At 39.1% G+C, this 19985-nt stretch overlaps 1 protein-coding gene across 3 annotated transcripts in view; it reads left to right on the top strand.

Moving 5' to 3' along the window:
• The window catches only part of FTO (FTO alpha-ketoglutarate dependent dioxygenase), a 243140-nt gene that overhangs the window by 163453 nt on the left and 59702 nt on the right, over positions 1–19985 (top strand). Inside the window, exon 9 of one of the 3 annotated variants that reach the window (XM_027467171.3) lies at positions 14209–14797. The exons of 1 other annotated variant lie outside the window; for it this stretch is intronic. In XM_027467171.3, coding sequence (XP_027322972.1) covers positions 14209–14533 — 325 coding nt within the window. In that variant the 3' untranslated portion in view covers positions 14534–14797. Of the gene's footprint in view, positions 1–10515; positions 14155–14208; positions 14798–19985 lie in introns of those variants that run through there. One more of the 3 variants, XM_072043739.1, reaches the window with a different exon arrangement.

Here is a 19985-nt window from a genome sequence, read left to right as displayed (position 1 = left end):
GGCTCAACAAAAACAGTTTCTTAATGGGAAGTAATTTTCCAATCAACATATAACAGAACTGTACTAATGCATTGGAGTATGCTTTGATGTAATTTAAGACATATGGTTGCCTAATAAGAATGCCTAATTGTATAGGTTTCATTTGTTTCTAGCTGAGGAATGATTTTGACTGGCTTCTAAGGTGTTATGAGATACTTTTGAATGAAAGAAATTTAAATTCAAGATGATATCATATAATGAAAATGGAGACATGCTGCATTAGCATAATTATATATCTCTGGTTGTAAATATTTATATAACAATACTGCAAAGACCAAATATAGTTTTGTGCTTTTATTCCAGTTGGTCCAAACGTTCAAGAAAAACTCGTTCTTCAGCAGTTCTAGGAACAGTTTGTTCTTCAAGTTGTAAATGAGCTTTTCAAGGTTCGAAACTCAATTTCATAAGGGAGATTTTTTTCATAATTATTTTTCTTCAAATAATTCTCATGTATTTTTATGGGATCCCATGAAATGTCTTGCGCTTCTAAAAGGACTGAAAAAAAAAAGCCATTTCATTTTGCATGAAAATTTGTTAGAAAAATATGTTTTTAAAACTCACCTGTACCTTCCTTTGAAATGAGAGGCATGGGGAAGGGACGTTGCTAGGTATCTGTCCTAACATATGGGCTGAATTACCGAGCAAAGAATTGAACCACACTGTTTCAGATTGGTTACGGTGGTAAAAACTGCCTTGCGCTGCTCTGCAGAAGAGGGATGGATAAAATGCTCTTTGAACAGTCAAGATTTTTTAAAAATGTCAGTGCAGAGGGCTTGCATTTGTATTTGGCTTTCTAGACCTGCCTCTTGACCTTCTAATTACTTTATTTGAAACAGCACTGAGGGTATAATAAAACTGGAGGTTGTCTCTCGTTTGCTTTATCATAAATTAAAGCTGTTAGTTTGGTGAGGTGAAAGTAGAGGCAGAGTGTTCATTACTGCTCAAGTGACGGCTTGTCAATAGCACTGCCTTTTAGTTTGTTCTAGTCAGCACTTGCTGTGCATTTTGTTGGACCACTGGGAAATAAATACAACAAGATTATACATTTGGAATACCACAAGAGTTCATGGAGGAAAAAAAAAAAAAAAAAAGATAAATTATACACTTGGTAGAAAGTGACATGCTATCTTGTGCTATTAACAACCAGAGATAATTGCAGCGAATTGTAATTGCAGTTTGCAACTTACAGTACAGTGTGTCCAACATCAATCTTAATAGTGAACAAAGCAATTTATATTAAAAGTTAATTCGCTTGGTAAGTTTCGGCTGTATACAAGGGAGCTAACAGATGTAGCTTTTCAGAAAGTTCAAAGGCATTTGGAACATGGAAAGAAATGCTAATGTAGTAAGCCTTAGAGAAATATTGCGTTACTACTTGTAATGAAAACAAATGTATGCCATTATATCCCAGTTTGTGTTTATTTAATAAACTATCCAGTTCTGTACATTGAAGAAATTGTGTTTCTGGATGTAACAAAACCAGATTTTTACTCATAGATTACACAGAAATTGCAATTATATATGTACAGAGTAAAAGGGATCTAGAGTTCCGTGTATGTGAGTCTATATTAAATTTTAACTTAATCCTTTTATGAGGCAGTACTAAAATGAGTGTGTGTGTTTATATATATACATATATTATTGGAATTTTTTAAATCGAGGGCTTTGTTCTGGAATTGTTTACTGGTGCCCAGGGTGTTTCACAGGGTTACCTGATTGCAATTACTCTAGATTTTGAGTGTTATCTTTAATCTGATTTAATTACAGTGATGCTTTATTTGCTGAAAGCCTGACATCCCTTCTAATGGAGATGATGATCTTGCCTTCAGTGACCATCACGCGGTGCCCCAGTGTCTGGAGGAGATTCTGCATGCCACTGACTTCTTGTTATGTGGGCTGCTGCCATCACTTCACATCTACTTTAACGGGTGTTACCATTTTCTCAGCGTTGTGGTCAGTCGTTGGCATTCATCAAATGACAGGGAATTCCCAGAACTGCCGACTTGTGATCTAAACACTTTCTGTTCTGCTGGTTGACCGTGTATTTGTAGATGACTGTCACTGCAGTTCAAAAACGCCAGGGGACAGTGCTGCAATTTGGGGTAGCTATTTGTCCAAGTATGGAAATCTCCAACTTAAAATATACTTGGATTTGACTAATTAAATATTTGCTACCCATTTTAGAATGGGAAAAAGATGGTGGTGAGTGTTTTTTGAGGAGGAGGCTTTACTTATTGTATCACCATACATGTCTAACTCATTTGGATGATTCTCCACCACAGAAAGGAGCACCGCTCCTCATTTTAGTCCCGCCGTGCTTTTTCATAAACATTTTATCCATATGAGAGCAGAGTTGGTAGCTGATAGGTAAATAAATGCCAGGCAGATCTCACCTGCTGTGAACTAGTATAGCTCTACTGAATTCAGAGGAACAAAAACATTTAGCAGTAGGTGATGATCAAGTCTTCCAGGAATTTGGGAGTAGCTGATAACTTGGACTGTGGCTGTGGTTCTTCATGTTATTTTCATTGGGTAGGTAAGAGTGTTGCATTTCAGAACCCACAGACTTACTTAGGTACAAGGCATGGGTCTTTACTTGTCCTTGCTGAGGGAGTTGTACAAAACTCCATAGCTCTTCCACAACTTCCTCGTGTGCTTCAGCCAAGGTTTTGGGCTAGGCTTCAGTAAAGATACAGCAGAAAATATAATATTATTTTTTTGTTTTTTTATGGTTATTGTTAGTGTTACTGAGTACAGGTAAACCAGCAATATTTGGTAGCAAACACTAGTCTGCAATTTGCAGACTGGGATACAGAGGATTAAAAAACAATCTTTGCTGGTACTGAATTTTCTCATGTAAAACAGCTTACTATACCTGACATAAATTGGCAGGAAAGGTAATTTGAGAAACTTAGTTTAGAAATGCTACGTCTATTTTTCCATTTGTTTTAGCAAAAGCCCTCTATAAATCTAAGGGGTATTTGACAGCCAGTCTTTCTGGATGCACAGTATTCAGTTCAAATTACATTTATTTTGTTTACTTTTCCATAGATAGATGCAGAATTATTAAAATATGAAATTACCTTATAGATTACCTGTTTTTATCAGGAGCAAGCCTCTGTGTGTCTGTGAATGTACCAGCTAGTGAAATTCCCTTACAGAGAAGGGCGTGCGGTGCTTCCTGTGTGTATTTATTCTGTGTCATAAGAGGAGTTGTTCTTTCCTGGTGTCTTTCCTTAGCTCTGTGACTATTAGTGCTGTTCTGTGCTTTACTCTGCTACCAGGACACCGACCCCAAACCCTCAAACCACAACGAACCCTGAAACATAGGGCTGGGCTGTAACTTCATGCGCTGTGGCAGAGCAGGGGGTGTGCAGCACCCTGCACTCTGCCCTTCAGCACTGGGTCGGGTGATGCGGGGATGAGCATAGAAGTCCTTGGTGCGTGCACGCAGGAGGTCCCTAGCTGGTTCCTCAGGCACCCAACGCTTGCAGCATGGTGTCGATGGTGGTGCGTTGGCCGGTGCAGCTCCTGCCCTGGAGCAGCAGGGAGCTGTGAGCAGCGGCTGGCTGGGGCTGCCTCCTGCAGCAGTGCCACGCTCGTGTGCGGCCTCGGATCACATCATGGGGGAAGGATGGGAAAATACAAAGATTCAAATTTTTAAAAAGCTCAGCAACTGACACTTTCCACTTAAGAATCTAATTAAAGGAGACAGGTTCCCACAGGAGTTCAAGTGCCATATACACATTTACTCTGCATGTATACACATTCCATACAAAGGTGTGCCTATCTGTTGCTCCGGGCACAATTTGAGCAATGTCAAAAGTGCAATTACACAAATAGACTACTTGGGACCCTCCATTCACCTGGTAATTAACATGAATTGTAATCTGGCAACAGGCCTTATTCCCAGTCTTTATTATCTCTCATAAATGGCCAGACATCCGAGTTCCTGAGCTGTTAGTAACTTTTCTCCTCAAACAGAATTTTATTTTTTTCTCCGTATACACAAGACAAATTTCGAAATATTAGTCTCATGAACCAAATGTGGCACAGTGCTACCCTTTCTTTCCATAAAAAATGTCACTTAATGACATTAATGAAGACATGCTTAGCATTAATTAGTGGTATGTTTAGAACCTACTGCAGAGAACATGTTGCAAAGAATTAGCAAAGGAAACCTCACGTCAGGAATTTATTGAGAATGAAAATCAGCATTATGAAAAAAGCCTAAGGAATTCAAACAGATACTGTAATGCAGTATGCTGTGAAATACCTTTTAATGTAATTGAAATTGAAATAATTGATAGCATTCCTGAAAGAGAAAAATGTAAGTAACAGAAGTAGCCAGTGTGCTGGCTCCTGCAAAGCTGGAGTATGTTAGGGATAAGGCAAGGAACAAAAAGTGGAAGGAATACAACAAAAGGTGAAACTGAAGACTTATTGGAAAAGGACAAAGGTCATAAAACATACGTACGGGATGATCAACTTGTAGTCAAGAGGACTGGAGAAAGAAAGGCTTTACAAAGGTCTTTGTACAAAAGGAGCGTTCTTGAAACTATAAAGCCACTGCTGAATGAAACTGGAGAAGGGAGGAAGAATCTGAGGAATTTTACATTCATCAACATGTTTTGAAAAATCACTTCATTCTTTACATTTTTCCTTATTTTTAACAGAGCCACAGGAAAAAAACAAAAAAGCTAAATGACTGTGAGACAAGACTTGAATGACTCAAATGTGAAAATAATCAGATCTGGTGACGTGCTTTGTAGTCAGCAGGGACTGGACTAGCAACTCCTTCAAAGTTAGGGTACTGGAACCGGCTGAAGTGATTTACAAATGTTTGGAAATGAAAGTAACAAGCTGGGATAGTTGTAAAATCTACCTTCATATTATTACTTGACAGTATTCCAACAAGTTGTATGCATTCAGGGAAATACCTGTACATCTTGGCACACATTTAGTGCTCTTTAAAAATACAGCTTCGTATTTTTATTTTTTGTTCACCAATAATAAACATCATTAGGTGAGGCCTTCCATAGTACTTTTTGGCAGTAGATATCTGAGTAATTTACAAAAGAGGTAAATGATCTCCTTTAGGAAAGCAGTGAACAGAGAAATGTGGTAACTAATCCAAAGTGACTTAGAAGTACCATGGTGTGTTATTTTATTTAACACTTTTAAATTATTAAATCACTTTGTAAATAATTGGTCTCATATTTGGATAACATGCTGTGTGACAACATTAAAAAAAAAAAAAGGTAACACCAGAAGCACGAAGTTAATACAGAAACCATTGTCTGAAGACTATTTGCTGAAAGCATTTAGGCCATTCTTGCAAAATTAGGTTGTGTTCATTCAAAAAAAAAAAAAAAGTTCCTGTAAAGAATTTCTTGAATAATATTGTTGTCTTTCTCTGCTTTCGTGTTACAGAGCTGATTGCATGTGAGCTTCTGTGGTCAGCCTAGCATTTCTTCTGCAGGATGGGATCATTAGTGTGAGGGCGCGCTCCACCATCTCCTGGCCAAACCTTGTGCCAGAAGCCCTTCGTTCTGGCTTAACTTTCAAACTGAACCTAATTTTTGAGGGGAGAGGAGTGGGAAAACCTGTTTCTGTTGGAAAGGTTGTTCACTTTTGGTGAAGTAATAGCTGAAGTTGTATTTGCAATTGCTTGGGGAGTGAACAAATGTAGCTCAGGTCACATCCATGCAATTGAATCTGGGCCAGGAAGGCCGGTTCCCCCCTGCTGAAGTCTGAAAACAAAATCCAGTCAGAGTATTTGGTGTGGTGTTTATGCTAGGAAGGTCAAACAACAATGCTGGTCAAGTACTGAAAATAGGAAATGATTATATGTGTATATATATTTGTGTGTGTGTGAAATATGTAAAACTGCTGAAGTTGTTGAGAGCTGGATACTTACTGCAGTGTGTTTGTTTTTCAGGCTCTCATCAAGTAGCTCTCTGATTTCAGGCATTATAAAAGAGATGTCTGGGGGTATTTTTTCAAAGCAAGCATACAAGTGGCAGGATTAAACAAAGAAAAGTTTAGGTTATTAAATAAAGTTCTAGCCCTTCTTACTCGCTCAAAATATTTGCAGCAAGTTCTGTGAAGTAGAAAATGAAGGGAATGTGCCGTGCAATTTTTCTTTAGCCTTTTTGCAATGCAACAGGGCAATCGATACAAATCTTTGCAGTAATCATATATTGATTTTCCTAGAATATAACTCCATTTAAAGCATTTTTATCCCCAGGAGTGAAAGCATTGGAGGCTATCAAAGGAGGAAGTAGCTTTCCTTGACCCCATCTGCAGTTCACATTGATTAACAGAGGCTAGGTAAAATAAATAAATATGTGTGAGAGAGAAGAAAGAAAAAAAAGAGTCACGGAAAGGTTAATATAGGCTGGAGAGAAACATAATTACAGTGCATTAGGGTTTTTTAAAAATTGTTAGGTCAGGATAAGCTAACAAGTGACTTGGAAAAGGTGGATTCTTCATTAAGTCAGAGCTGAATATTACAGTATCTATTTTTCTCTGACTCTGCTGCAAATTCAAGTGAAGGGGAGCTTTCCAGTGACCTACCCACATGCACGTTCAGGTATAGCAAAGTTGAATTGAAACCAGTAAGTTGTCATTTGGCCCTGTAAAAGAAGCTGTGCTGAGTCTGGGACAAAGTCACATTGGTGTGCAGAGGTGGCGTTAAAAGAAGTTTGATAATGTCACAAAGTTCCAATTTTTGTTAACTGTAAAATGCAATTGTATTTATTTTTTAAAAGTTACAGAAATATGATAGATGCCTACCTATTACTGAATTTGACGACAAATTAAAAACAAAGCAATATATTCGTTTAGTATTTTAATAACATTGAAGCATGTCTCTTCTCCTAGTGTAATGTATTAAGACAGTTTTCAGTTTTTAACCACTTGTTTCGTTCATTGGAAGAGCAAAGCAGATGAGATTACATCTCATGCAAGTTATGTTCTGCAGCGTGCTGTTCCTACACGATGCAGTAAGGCCCATGTGATGCAATAAGCAGAGACCATGTACCATGATTTTAGAATCAGACTTTTCCCCAACATCAGGGCTGCTTGGGTTTGCTGACTTATACCCCAAGGATGGTACAGTCCATCCTATGAAGCCTGCAGCTCTGTACTCCGGCAATTTTACCTTCTCTCCAGCTATTTACATTTACTTCTATGATTTCCTGGCCCTCATCCTCTATTTACTATTCTGCTTTTGTGTGTGTGTGTGTGTGTGTGTGACTGAAGCTAGGTTCTCATAGATCAGCCTTTATTAAATTAAAAGGTGCATGTAGCCTCATTATCCTTCTCAGTGTGTTGTAGTTGATACTGTTTATTTTACCAGCAACTCAGAGCTTTTTTGCTTCAGGCAAAGCAACTACTACACATTGTCAGATAAAGTACCTTATCTGTCAGCAGCACTCTTGTGAATTAATCATAATTCAATAGGTTTACTAATCAAGATTTGAGATGAATGTTTTGATAGAGCAATCAGATTTGTCTAATCTATCATTACTTGACAGTAGCTGTAGGCAGAGTGCTAACTTGGCATTAGTACCTGTTTTTGATCAGTTTGGCATGGCCCCACCAGCCAGTAGCATCAGCTATTGCAGCAGTGGACTGCTGCGTGGATACTCGTTGCAGTTCCTTCTCGCTTTCAGGAGGGACCGGAGTGAAGCTGGGATAAAGCAGTTCCCACCTATCCTCTAATGGATAATAAAAAAATTCCTGAACTGGAATTCACTTATTTTTCAGAAATAACAACCATTCTCAGAGCTTGTTGACAAATCAGAGATATGATTTATGGCAGCACATGCAAACGTTGCTCAGAACTGAAAGGGTCACTGGAATGGAAAGGAGATAAAGTTAATATATTGTTAAGTGTTACTAATTATGAATCCAGTCACGTCTGATGTCACTAAAATTTGTTCTCTATTTTGCCCAGTTAAACATTCTTGGGGGTAATTTACAACATAGCTTGCAGCAGTTTGCTCAATTTGAAAGCATAAATGAAAGCTTTCATTGTATATTGACATATTTTTCTTGTTAAGCAATGTTTAAAGTACGGATACAAGGTGCTGTAATAGTGGGTTAGACTGCAAGTGCAAGTTTGGTACATTGTAGTCAATAATGCATTAGTGTGGGAAAATGAAGGAGAGAATTGATGTATCTGTTTTTTTAATGTAGGTGGAGCCTTGTTTCCGTGTGGGGGGGAGAAACCTTCAAGCATCAATGGCTACATGCAGACCCTTATTCCCATTTGATTTGTTTTTTTAGGGTATGTGTCAGTACTGTGAATACAGTGTGTGTGTGCACCCCAAATTTCATGATCAACTCAACGTGTGTGCCCTCAGTCGTGGTAATTTTATGGTACTTGTGATTTGGGGGTCAGGTAGCATTTGCATGTTAATGTGATGAGAGATCCACTGTGGAATGTCATCTGTGCAGGCTGTGGGGTTGTAGGTGATGCTTGCCCTCATGCAGGAGGCTACCATGAGAATCATGCACCAGTTAAACTCTGCTGAAGCCCTTAACATAGAGGGAAAAACCACCCCCTACCTTCAGGATGTAAACTCTTCTGCCTATATACAGTTTCTCCCAGAAAACAGAAAAGTGCAGGCAGAACACTTACATAGCAGAAGTGGGTGCCCAGGTTCCCCTGCTGTTCTGCTAGGAAGGAGTTAAGCACTGCAGTAACAGCAACTTGCACTGCTGAGAGTTTGGGGAACAATAAGGTGGGAAGGAAATTGACCCTATGATTTAGTAATGAGCTCAGAAGACTATGATATAAATATTTGTACTCACTTGAGGGTAAACAATCATAATGCTAGATCTTTGTGGCCATTCTTTAGTTGCTTTTCTGCAGCTATCTGTGAGCCCAAAAGCTCACCAACCTCTGGTGTATCTACACAGATGCATCCTGAAGTCCTGGCACAAATACTTCTTTCTTGAAAACTGCAATGGGATGAGAACACTGGTAGCACCTGAGTGCATCAGTTCATGAACTGAGAGTCCAGTGCTCATCTGCTCAGTGCTGAGTCTGTTGCAGACTGTGAGGACACCGTCCCCTCCCAGTGATGATCAGTGGGGCACTTTCCTGGTTAACTTCATCACAAGTGAGACGCCTTCAGTATCTGCTGCTGGTGGGGGGAGCTTTGTGTGTCATCCTGTCAACACTAACTAGCTTAAAAAACTGCAACAACAAAAACACAGCATGTGATCCTCAAGTGAAAAGAAAAATATACTTCTAATTTTACCTTTTGGGGCTTTTTTAGCATAGCCTGGCAAATGAAAAAAAAATAGTTTTTGTATTTTTGCCAGTCGCTACTTTGCTAAAAGCCAAAGTGAATATTATTTGTACTCACTGCTCATAAAATACCATAGTCCTGTTTCTACGGAGTGATGAGAATTACATTGACTTTGCCACCACAGGATTCCTTCTAATATCCTGTCAACAGTCTCATGCCCTGCATTTACTGCTGTGCTCAAATCCCATCTCTCCATAACATTTAAAAGGAGTAGTGAAAGGGCGTCCTTTCCAATATCAAACGATTCTGTTGCTTCGTTTGTGCACTGAACTGCTGTTGATTACTTCACAAGTAAACTCTACCTAGTAAAGTGGGCAAGATTTTTCTATAGAAATTTAGAAAAGGAAAGTTTTTTGATGATCAATGAAGTACTGTGTATGTAAAGTGGTTGATTAAATTTCCTTGCTTCCTCCATCAAATTCTGCAAGATAAAAATTCCGTTCTGAAGTTCTCCACTCACTCAAGACCCTGCTGCCTTGACAGCCACCTTTGACTTAATTTTCTTCTTGATAAAATCTAGCATGACATGCAAGAGTGCCGTGCTTGATGTGAGATGAATGATGGTCCTGCATGCTCAGTGCAATAACATGAGATTAACATAGATCAAAGATTTACTAGAGATATTAAGAGTAGGCAGCCTCCACATACTGAATTCATCTGGATTTTTCCCCTTTTGCTAGTTAACATATCAAACTAATAAATAGGAATGAGTCATTTTGTTTTCCTTTAGATTGCTAATAAATGTTTTTGAGTTGACAGTTTTATAACGGTGAGGAGATAAAAAAAAAAAAAGTTCTTGGTAAAAAAGATGCTCCATGTGAGTACTTGTACGCATTTCAGTTCACATGGTCATATATATTAACACCTGTGTGATCCCTCAGGCAATTCAGTCACTCATTTTTCCTGCCAATTTGCTTGCTTCATTTTGATCTATGTTTGCCATCATTTGTCAAATGACACATTTAGCATGTTTTCACATCGGTTGTTTTGAGAATACGAATGCTGATAATTACATCAGTCCAGCCCTATTGCAAGAGGATAGGCTAGACAGTCGCTTGGGACTGTTTTTAACAGTTATTTAACAATTACTAATTCCTGATCTTGATGTGCTGTGGAGTTGCTGATGGCTTGTCCATTTTTCTCATTGCAGTTTTGTAGGCAGCAACTGGAGCTCTGTCGCTATGTGCCTGCCCTGAAGACCTCAGTGCCAGTGTGGTGGTGGAGTGTTTTCCCCAGCTGGGCACATCTTGTCTGCTTTCATATAGCTGTCAAAGACTTAAGGAATTTCCCATGCCTCCTTTTTTCAACTTCCATAGCTCAGACCGGAATTCCCCAGTTTGCACACGCACATGACCATCTCTACGTGTCCAGATTTCCCAGAAAAGCCAGCCTACCTGTGTCGTGTCTCACGGAGATTCTTTAAGGGCTTCATGCAAATACCCTTCATAGTGTGAGGCATCCCTAGCACTTCTGCCTCTTTCTCATTGCCATGCTAGTTCCCTCATCCAAAGCCAGCTGCTGGTTGTTCTGCCTCTCTCTGAGGGCAGCCGTCTCTCTAGAGCTCACTTCATATTCTAGAGGAGCATAGGTGAGATGTAGAGAGTTACAGTGGATCCCGCTCCCATACACATTTCCAGAAACAAGGGATCCCTGAAGGCTGTCCTCCAAAGTTATGCCTCTTTATTGTAGTCATCTGCTTTACCTAGTTTTCCCCAAACTTCACACTTTGAAGCATTTGATGCAAGGAATGACTTGTCCTTCTTTGTACACGGGACTAAACATTTCACCCAGCTGTTGTCTTTTTGTTGAGACAAAGGTCTAAAAGCATCGTGAAACCAGCCAGAAACTCCTTGAAACAGAATAAAGTCGTCTTCTGAGAAGCATTTCATACCTCTAGCCAGTAGTTCAAGTTCCATAACACAAGTCTTAAATAAAACAAGAATTGTTCCAGTAGCATTAAATAGCGCTACTGCTTTAAAAGAGTCTTTACCCCAAAGGGCTTATTACCACAATTTTCCAAGTCTTTAATTTATTATGTGCTCCATGTTTTACTACCTTTCCCAGATTTTAGTTATCTCAGCCCCACTTCTGAGTGCTGAAAGGTTAGAAGGTGCACTGCCAAGGCAGCGAGTGCAGGGGCACATCAAATGCTAAAATGCTGAGACTATTTGAAATGAAGGACTAAAATGTAAAGCTGTTTATTTCTGAAGTGCTTATGCATTTCATGTCATGTTCTAGAATCCAGTATAAAACCTCTTTAAACATTATAGTGCATAGTAAACATTTACCTTTTTATCTATGTATTTTTCATAAATGTCTAGCTCAGGATTTACTGGGAGTTCAACAGGGGTGTTACAGCAAAAGGTCTGTCAGAGTTTCCACTTTCAGCTTGAAATCTAAATGTGTGGTATGCAGGTTTTTTGTTGCTTTTTGCTTTTAACTAAAATTTCTTTGCTACACAGGGATACAAAGTGATAAGTGACAACAACAAAACACAACTTCTTGTGCAGTCTGCAAAAATCTAGATGCACATAATGGAAGTATTTTTGCATATTTTTATTACGTAAAATTATACATCTTAGATTTATGTAGCACCTTTTATCCCAGAGGATCCTAAAGCACTTTAGAAAACTCCTTACATATGTTGAATCATCTAGCATACTACCAGAGCACTGGCACCTGTGGTATAGAAGACCACACAGCTGTCTTTTGAAGAAATAAAATTATTTTTTTAAATGTAGATACAGACGACAGTAAGCATCCAGTTCAACTGCCACTAAAGTCTTTTAATTGATTTCAGTAGGAGGTAGACAAAATAAATAAATAAATCAGGAAATGTCACTGCTGTCTTTGGCAGATTAAAAAAGTACTTTATTTTTTTCCCAAAAAAAATATCTGTAGTTTTACAGAATTGCTTCTATACTGATTATTTAAGATCATAAAGCAGTCCCTACACTTTTTAAGCCATTTCATTTTAACTCCAGCTGTGGATATCTAAACCTAACAATATTTTCCATTGTAAATGAATAAGATTTTAGTGAAGAAGTTAGTTTGACTAGGAGTAGGATGGATGCTGTTATTTTGGGGAAAAATAATTTGTTAACATTAAGACTCAGTCTTGCTTGCATTGGCTGCAAATAGGGATTATGGTGGTGACTTTGATGATGAAGTGATAGGAGCTTTGAATAAAGCAAATTAAAAAATTTACATACATTAAACCACATTAAGTTTCTCTATAGGAATGTAGTTTCTGGTGATAAGCATAAGAAATACTTCCAAGACTTTCAGAGGGAAAGAAAGTGGAAATAGTTTTTCTCCTCCATGTTAATGTAAGCAATTTTCCTAATTCACTTCTGTGTGCTCAGGTTCCTAGGCAGCTCCTAGCTTTATATAAGTACATATAAAATATATATTACATATTTCTTCTCCTTCTGTTGCTATTTTTGGATTGATCTAATTTTCAAAAAGACAGATGCCCAAGGCTATATCCCCAAATGCATGTGAAAACAACTGTAACAGGGTGTAGAAATCTAAAATTCACCTGTACGACTTCACAGCTGCTGGTTTCCAGCTGAAAGCAGAGATGCCTGATGTTGTTAGTGCAGTCAGGGAAAACTGACAGTCAGCTGCGAGTTGTGCCATTTCCCTTGTAAATTGCTCGGAAACCGAAAATGGTTGTTTTAAAAGATCTGCCCCCTGCAAGCTTTTGTTGACGTTGTCCCTGCGCCTGGATGTGGGTCAGCACAGCCACCCCAGGGCCCACCTTAAGGAGCTGCTGGTGGCGCAGGGAGGTGGGGAGCTGCTGCAGGTACTGCTGTGCTGCTGCTGTCAGGACAGGGGCTGTGAACGAAACGGCAGTGCTGCACTTACCAAGGTATGGAAAAGTACTTGGCGGCGGTGTAAAGCCGCCAGCACTGGTTATACTCAGACACCACAGGCCGTGCTTCAGTGCGGGGCTGTCAGACCAACACGTTCCCTTTCTCACCAGCATTGTGTGCCACCATAGCAGCCAGCTTGGGCTCACAGGCTCTGCTAAACTGGGCACAGTACCAACACCTCTGAATGTTTTCTTTGTTTTGTATATGAATATTTTGAATATATATTTTTTTGAATATATGAATATCATAATCAATACCTGAATATGTCATGGTCGATCAAAAAATAATCCTTAGCATTATCACTCAGTGGTAATCTAAACCTTGTTAATTCTTTTCTAGGAAAGAAAATATGCCTATCCTTAACCAAGATGATAGGATTTTGATGGAAAACTCTGATATGCACAGAATATTATCTTTCTCACTAACACATTCCACTTTAATCATTTGCCATGATAACCATTTGTTGGAAGAGACCTGACTAATGCTACCAGAATAGTTGATCACTTTCGAGTCCCTCTATCACTTGCCTCCTGGAGTAAAAAATTATCACGTCTGATATTTGAAACTTTCAGCATTGCTCCAATTCTGTAGGAAAAGTGTGGGATAGATTGGTCCTAAATGTTGTATTGCTGGGGTAAGGCATACAAGCAAAGAATGAAATTGTGATCCTACTGAGGCAGAAGGTTTTTCATCTGAGTTCATTATGGCTAGATTTTAAATGAAAACTTCTTTATCGTAATGGGTTATCCCAGTTTAATGCTCCTTCCACTTCTCAGTTGCTAGGCTCTTGACTCCGTCTGACTTAGCTTAGTATCTGCCCTTTTCAGTGTTTTGTTACAACTATCTTGTAATAGAAGGTTCCTGATCTGTAATGAGAGATCTCTGCTACTGTGTCTGTGTTTGTGCTCAGCCACATTTTGCAGCTAGCTGTGCACCTTGTAGATTAACTCTTCCCCAAATTCCAGGATATTCTGGAACGTGACCAAGACCCCGTGTGCCTGCTGCATTCCATCTGCGTTCCGTGAGCCAACTCCGCCAGCTCTGCGCTCAGATCGGCCGCATGACTGTGTAACCCAAATCAATCCAGCCCATTTCTTTCTGAAAGCGCAGTCATTTCCTCATAGCTCTCAAATCCTCCACAGTGAGTGTCATGGCATGAAAAGTTCTGTTGGAGAGTGCTGGCAAAGGATTATCAAGAATAAGATAAAATGCCAACAAAGTGTCGGAGGGCCACTGATGAACCACTGCGATGCTTTTCTCAAATTCCAGTGGATTTATTTTGGCTTTTAGAAATGTGGTGCACAGCAACAGTAGCCAAGCCTTGCACATTTTTAGCTTCTGGCAAACAGCTCAGTGAAAAAGCTTTTTAATTTCTGATGTAAAGTCTTTGGTTAAGAAACATCACTTTTTGGCAGCTGCATGAAGAAGTTTATTTTTTATAATTTTAATCCTTTGATCCATTTGTTTAATTTGACTGAAATGACAACAACAATATTGACGAAATTTAGACCTGTTTTAGTCTAGAATACATGGTAAATATTTTTCTAAATGAATTCATCTATTTTTAAGTAAAATACAAAATGTGGCAGAGTTGTATGTGTCTTAACCATTGATGGTCTTGCTTATGCTCACCTTCACTTTGTAGCATGAGTCCCAAAGTGTCTGGGGACTTTTAAGTCTGGAAAATCCTGATGGCATTCTAATTTGATCTTTTTATATAAAAGTGTTTGGCTTGGGAATGTTTTTTCAGCTTCCAAGCACATCTTTTTCTCAAAATTTTCTCCAAAAAATTGTTGTTTTAAGTCATGGTTAGTCTTGCTGCTTTAATGGCTTTCAATTGCCTTTGCAGCTCCCTGGATGTGTTAGCAGGCAGGGTGGAAATGGAATATCTAATAGATAATCTTGCTATATAAAATGTAAAGAGCCAGCATAAGAAAAGTAGTGATTATTTTTCCTTACACCCTACTTCTCACAAAAGGGTGGGTGGGAGGGTGAGGGATAAGGCAGCCATTGCTATAGTAAATAATTTGAGAAATATCTATAATTCAGGCTTATCCATTTCACTGTTCTCATGCAAACTAATGGCTTTTGTGTATATATTTTCAGTAAGCCTGGATGGGTCTCACGAGAAATGAATATGCTTTGGAAAGTGTCCAAAACTTAGATAATGCTGTATATTTTTTCAAGGCTTGTTAATAAATATTCTATTGGTAAAAGTAGGCAGCAGCTGAGCATTGATTAGGGTATGATAAATCAGAACAAATATTAATAACTTGCTATGTTCTGCATGGGCATAATTTCAAGTCGATAATAAAATATTGTTAATCAGTGGATTGATTTTGCCATAAAGCAGTTGTATATTGATGCAACTAAAGCATTAAATTTTAACATTGTCATCTCTGGGTGTGTCAGATCTGAAGGCTACATTGCCAGCTATGAATTCTCCAGTATTGATAGTAATCAGAGAAGGGGACTTTTAAAGGAGATAACTACCTACAGAATAGAAAGAGTAAAAAGTTCCCTAATGAGTATGATGCACGATGATCAAAGCAGATCATCAAAGTCTGCAGTAACTACTGTACCAGCCGTATTGCTACGAAGGGCTCTTGCTGTCTACCTGTCACTGAACTGTAGAGAGGGAGGGGAATGTAGTTCAGAGGACAAAGTAACATGATGAGGAGATTATTTTCCCAGACACATTCATGATATTTGACACTCTGGTCATTTCTGACACTGTTGGTTGGACTAATATGGCATCATTGTAGATGTACGACTTGTGTTGAGCTAGAAGTTGTAGTTTAGGAGAGCTCCTGATTTAATTCTCCAGGAGGTGTTACTTGGCATAATGTTTGGTGCATCGATATTAGCAGTACATTGGTTCAGAGCTAAGAGCTTTGCTGGTCGTTGGGAACAACTGATCTTTTTCTTCTTAGCAGTGGGTTTTCATCAAATGAAAACTGAATGAAAAAAATGAAACTGAAATGAGCTTAGTAGAGTAATTTTTAATTTCAAAATAAAAAGACATTAGGGTTTGGGCACGGGGGAATATGTCTTTTTTGCCTCTTCAGCACCTCTTAAATTCATTGGAATATGTTCATTAGTTCTCCAAAGACTGAAAAGGCTTTGAATTGTCAGTGGCGCATGTACTCACACATACAAGTCTGGGAGAAGCTGGAACTTTTTTTGTTTTGACTGGCATTTGCAAGATAGCAGCTAAGTAAAACGCAGTATATAATGCAATATATAGCTGTGAACAATTTCCTACTCCTTTTTTGTGTTCATATTTTATTTAATATCTCTTGCTCTCAGTGCTCCAAATAATCTTAAAATAAATCTGATCCTATTTGATAAGAAGACTAGGAGTTTTTTCCCTTTTTCTCTCTTCCAGTCAAATCAAACACCTTATCAACTTAAATATAATCAAAGCAAGCCTCTTGAGAATTCCCCATGGCCATTTCCTGGCTTTGCCCAGAATGCTTCCTCAGCTGCTGGGGAGAAAGGAATGCCAGGGAAGGAGAAAAGGCCAGTGATGTGCTTCTGAATGGAGAGCTTGCTCACATACCAGTGTTGCTTCTCTTAGGCTTTACTTCTGTGTCTAGTTGCAGCAGTTTCTAATCTGGGCAGATGAAGAAAAGAGAAAGGGCATTTAGGTGATTTCTTCTTTGTTTTAGAAATGTGCAGGATGAACTGAATTGTTAAATGTCCTTACAAGACAGTAGAAGTACAATTTTTCATTGTGAAGCTTTGCAATTTTAGAGAAACATCGTTTAGCAAACAAATTTTACACTGTCTACCATTTCCAAATAGACATGTTGTAGATATAAAACATTACGGGATCTTCACTGCCGTGTTTTCAGTGGGAAATGAAGTAATCCCTCAGCAGAAAACAAAACCAAACAGGAGCAGGTGGCGTGGTGTCCACTGCTTGCTAGGAAATAATTATGAAGCATGCCAGAGCAGCTTCAGGAAGCAGGAGGTTCTGTGACACCTTAACCCAGCAATGGTACATCGCGTGCTTCCACCTACCGAATGGAACCAGAACATTTGCAGACTGAAGGACTGCTTTTTAGTTTTTGGAAATCTTTGCACATGACAATAACATCCAAACTCCATCTCTAACTGGGGTAATGTCTGTGGTGATGCCGAAGTGCCTGCAATACAGGGAAAGGAATGGTCTCCTGTGTAGTTGCAAATGTGTCAGAAGAGTCACAAAGGCTTTTACTTGAGGCATATGCTGAGCTCCTGGCGATGCCAGGATGAAGCCCTGCCGCCTGAATCCCAGGACAGGTCGCTGTCAGCTGGAGCTTGCTGCCTACCTTGGAGAGGTGTTGAGGCTCCTGACAGGCCCGGACTTGGATTCATCACCTCTGGGCATGTGGATGGTACTGTACATGTACAATGAAAATTCTTCCTTTTTATTTTTTATATTTTTATAAAATATAACTCACTAAAAGGCGTGAACTGGACAAGAGAGCCATTTTATTCAGGAGTGCCTAATTCCTGGTTTGTGCTCAGCAAAAGCGACAGTGAGGGCCAAGTGATGTGACCATCGTTAAGTGCAGTAATTTGTCTGAAATTTTCTCACTGTCATTCTGAAAACAGGACAGGATAGGAAGAGGGGACAATTTACACCTGCTTTTAATAATTCACTTTTAATGTTGACACCTGAATGAAAATCTCAGTAGAGCCCAGAGGCTGAAAGCTGTTCTGTAGCAAAAGGAAGCACCTGGTCTGTAAGCAGTTTTCTTCCTACAGAATGTTTGAAAAAACGGAAGCTAAATTAAGATCATGCCTGAAATGTATTGAAGAGGGTTGGGAGATTCAATTTGTGAATGAGACAAAAATGAGGCCTGGGGTCTTTGGGTATTTGGAAGCTGCTTTTGGCTCCATGTGCTTTTCATCCACTTGTACTAAGAAGGTGTGAAGGGGAGGAGAGAAAGGCGGCCCTTCACCATCAGTATTTGGAGCTCGGGTACGTGCAAACACTGGCCTAGCACAGCCCAAGACCAAAGGTATGGCAAATTAATTGAGCAAAAACATTTGTGTACCATTGGCGTGCCTGTTCTTCCATGAATCAGAAGGGAGAGTTGGGCAGAGATCCTGTAAGGAAGAAAAGAAAAACGTATGTTATTGTATTGAGAGGATGTTTTTATGAGAAAAGGGGATGCTGCTTCATTAATAACTCTGACATGTCGCACCAGTTCTGGTGGGTCTGAGAGATTAAACATGAACCTCTCATTATTCAAGCAGCCGAAATGTATTGGCTGCTTTACCCACCTGATATTTATTCCTTGCACAGTATAAGTACAAAATTGACATCTTCTTTTAAAATTGTTTGGCTGTAATAAATATAAAACTTTCACCACTGATGTAAAGCATTGCTAGCTGGCATCATTTCCTATCCCTTTTTAATTATTCTTGACACTGTGGAGAAACATCTAATATAAATCTGTAATGTGCTCTGATGACAAACTACACGGTTGGAAGACCATGTAATCTCTCCACAATTAATTAAAGTGCACAGAGCACTTTTTCTTTTTTTTTTGCTTTTTTCCCACCCCCCAGCAACCAGATGCCACCGAGTGGCTCAAATAACATTGCTGTCAACTGTAAAAAATTAAGATCCAAACCCTAAGAAAGGTACTTAAATAAAGAAACCAGATGCCAGGTTATTTTTTGATATTATGGCATACGTCTTGGTGGAAGGCACTATTGTTCAACATCTGTAGCTTTACATACTTAATTACTCACATAACTTAGCAAATCTGTCAGCAGTTTATTTTCACAAGTATCTGTCACTTCAGCAAATCCTTTATTAAAAATTGAGCGATGCCAATCAGTGCGAATAGTCCAGCAGCGCTCCAGGAGCAGCCACGTGAAGGAGGGTTTGGCTGCCGTTTGCTCGGAGGGCAGACCCTTTTCATTTTGAAGGGGTGTGAATCTGCTTCAGGAGAGCTTCAGCTCCGTGCTAGAAACAGTTAGCAGTGCCATTAGGCTCGCGAGCCACATGGAGTTGATCAAATGCAAATTAATAACAATTTGGGGGCAACATAAGAATGTTGTTGTAACGTTTACTGACTGTAGTAAGGCTGTGGATGGAAGACAGGTTAATAAAAGGTGTTTATTAAATATGACTGCACCACCAGACAGCTTTTGGTGGTGGAGTCTATAGCCACAGCAAACTGCAGGTGCAGGTTGATTTGCAGGACAGCAGCAAAAGTTCATGTACTATTAATTAAAAATAAGAAAAAAATGTATTAGCACACGGATTTTTCACTGATGTTACGGTATGAAAAAATCCCTTCAATATTACTGTTTAACGTGGATATTTATATACAAAGAGTTGAAATAATATGGTAATATATTTTCTGCTGTTTCTATAAGAGGAGATTAAAACAGATGGTGTGCTAGTGGCAGTGGCTTTCCTACCAGCCTAGCAAGTGTATTTAAATCAATAAAGAGAAATGTTTTGGGCTTACATCGAGTTACTTGGAAAAACTCCCCTATGCTTCATTATTTATCAGTTAGATTTGTTTTGGTTTGTTTTGTTTTTAATTCAAAAAAGAGTTTTTCAAACATAATGACAAGTATTATTGATGTTAGAGGGGCCTTCTGCAGTGGGATGTGCAATGATGTGACAGGCAGAGCATTTCCCATCCCCTAGCCAGCTGCTAGGCACAAGGTAGCCCCGCTCCCTGAGCTGCCACGCACACGGTGCCAACTGCAGGGCAGGCGTCCCGGC

Source organism: Anas platyrhynchos, chromosome 12 (assembly GCF_047663525.1).
Source record: "Anas platyrhynchos isolate ZD024472 breed Pekin duck chromosome 12, IASCAAS_PekinDuck_T2T, whole genome shotgun sequence".
In the NCBI taxonomy this organism is placed as follows: Eukaryota; Metazoa; Chordata; class Aves; order Anseriformes; family Anatidae; genus Anas; species Anas platyrhynchos.
This window is presented reverse-complemented; position numbering and strand designations above follow the sequence as displayed.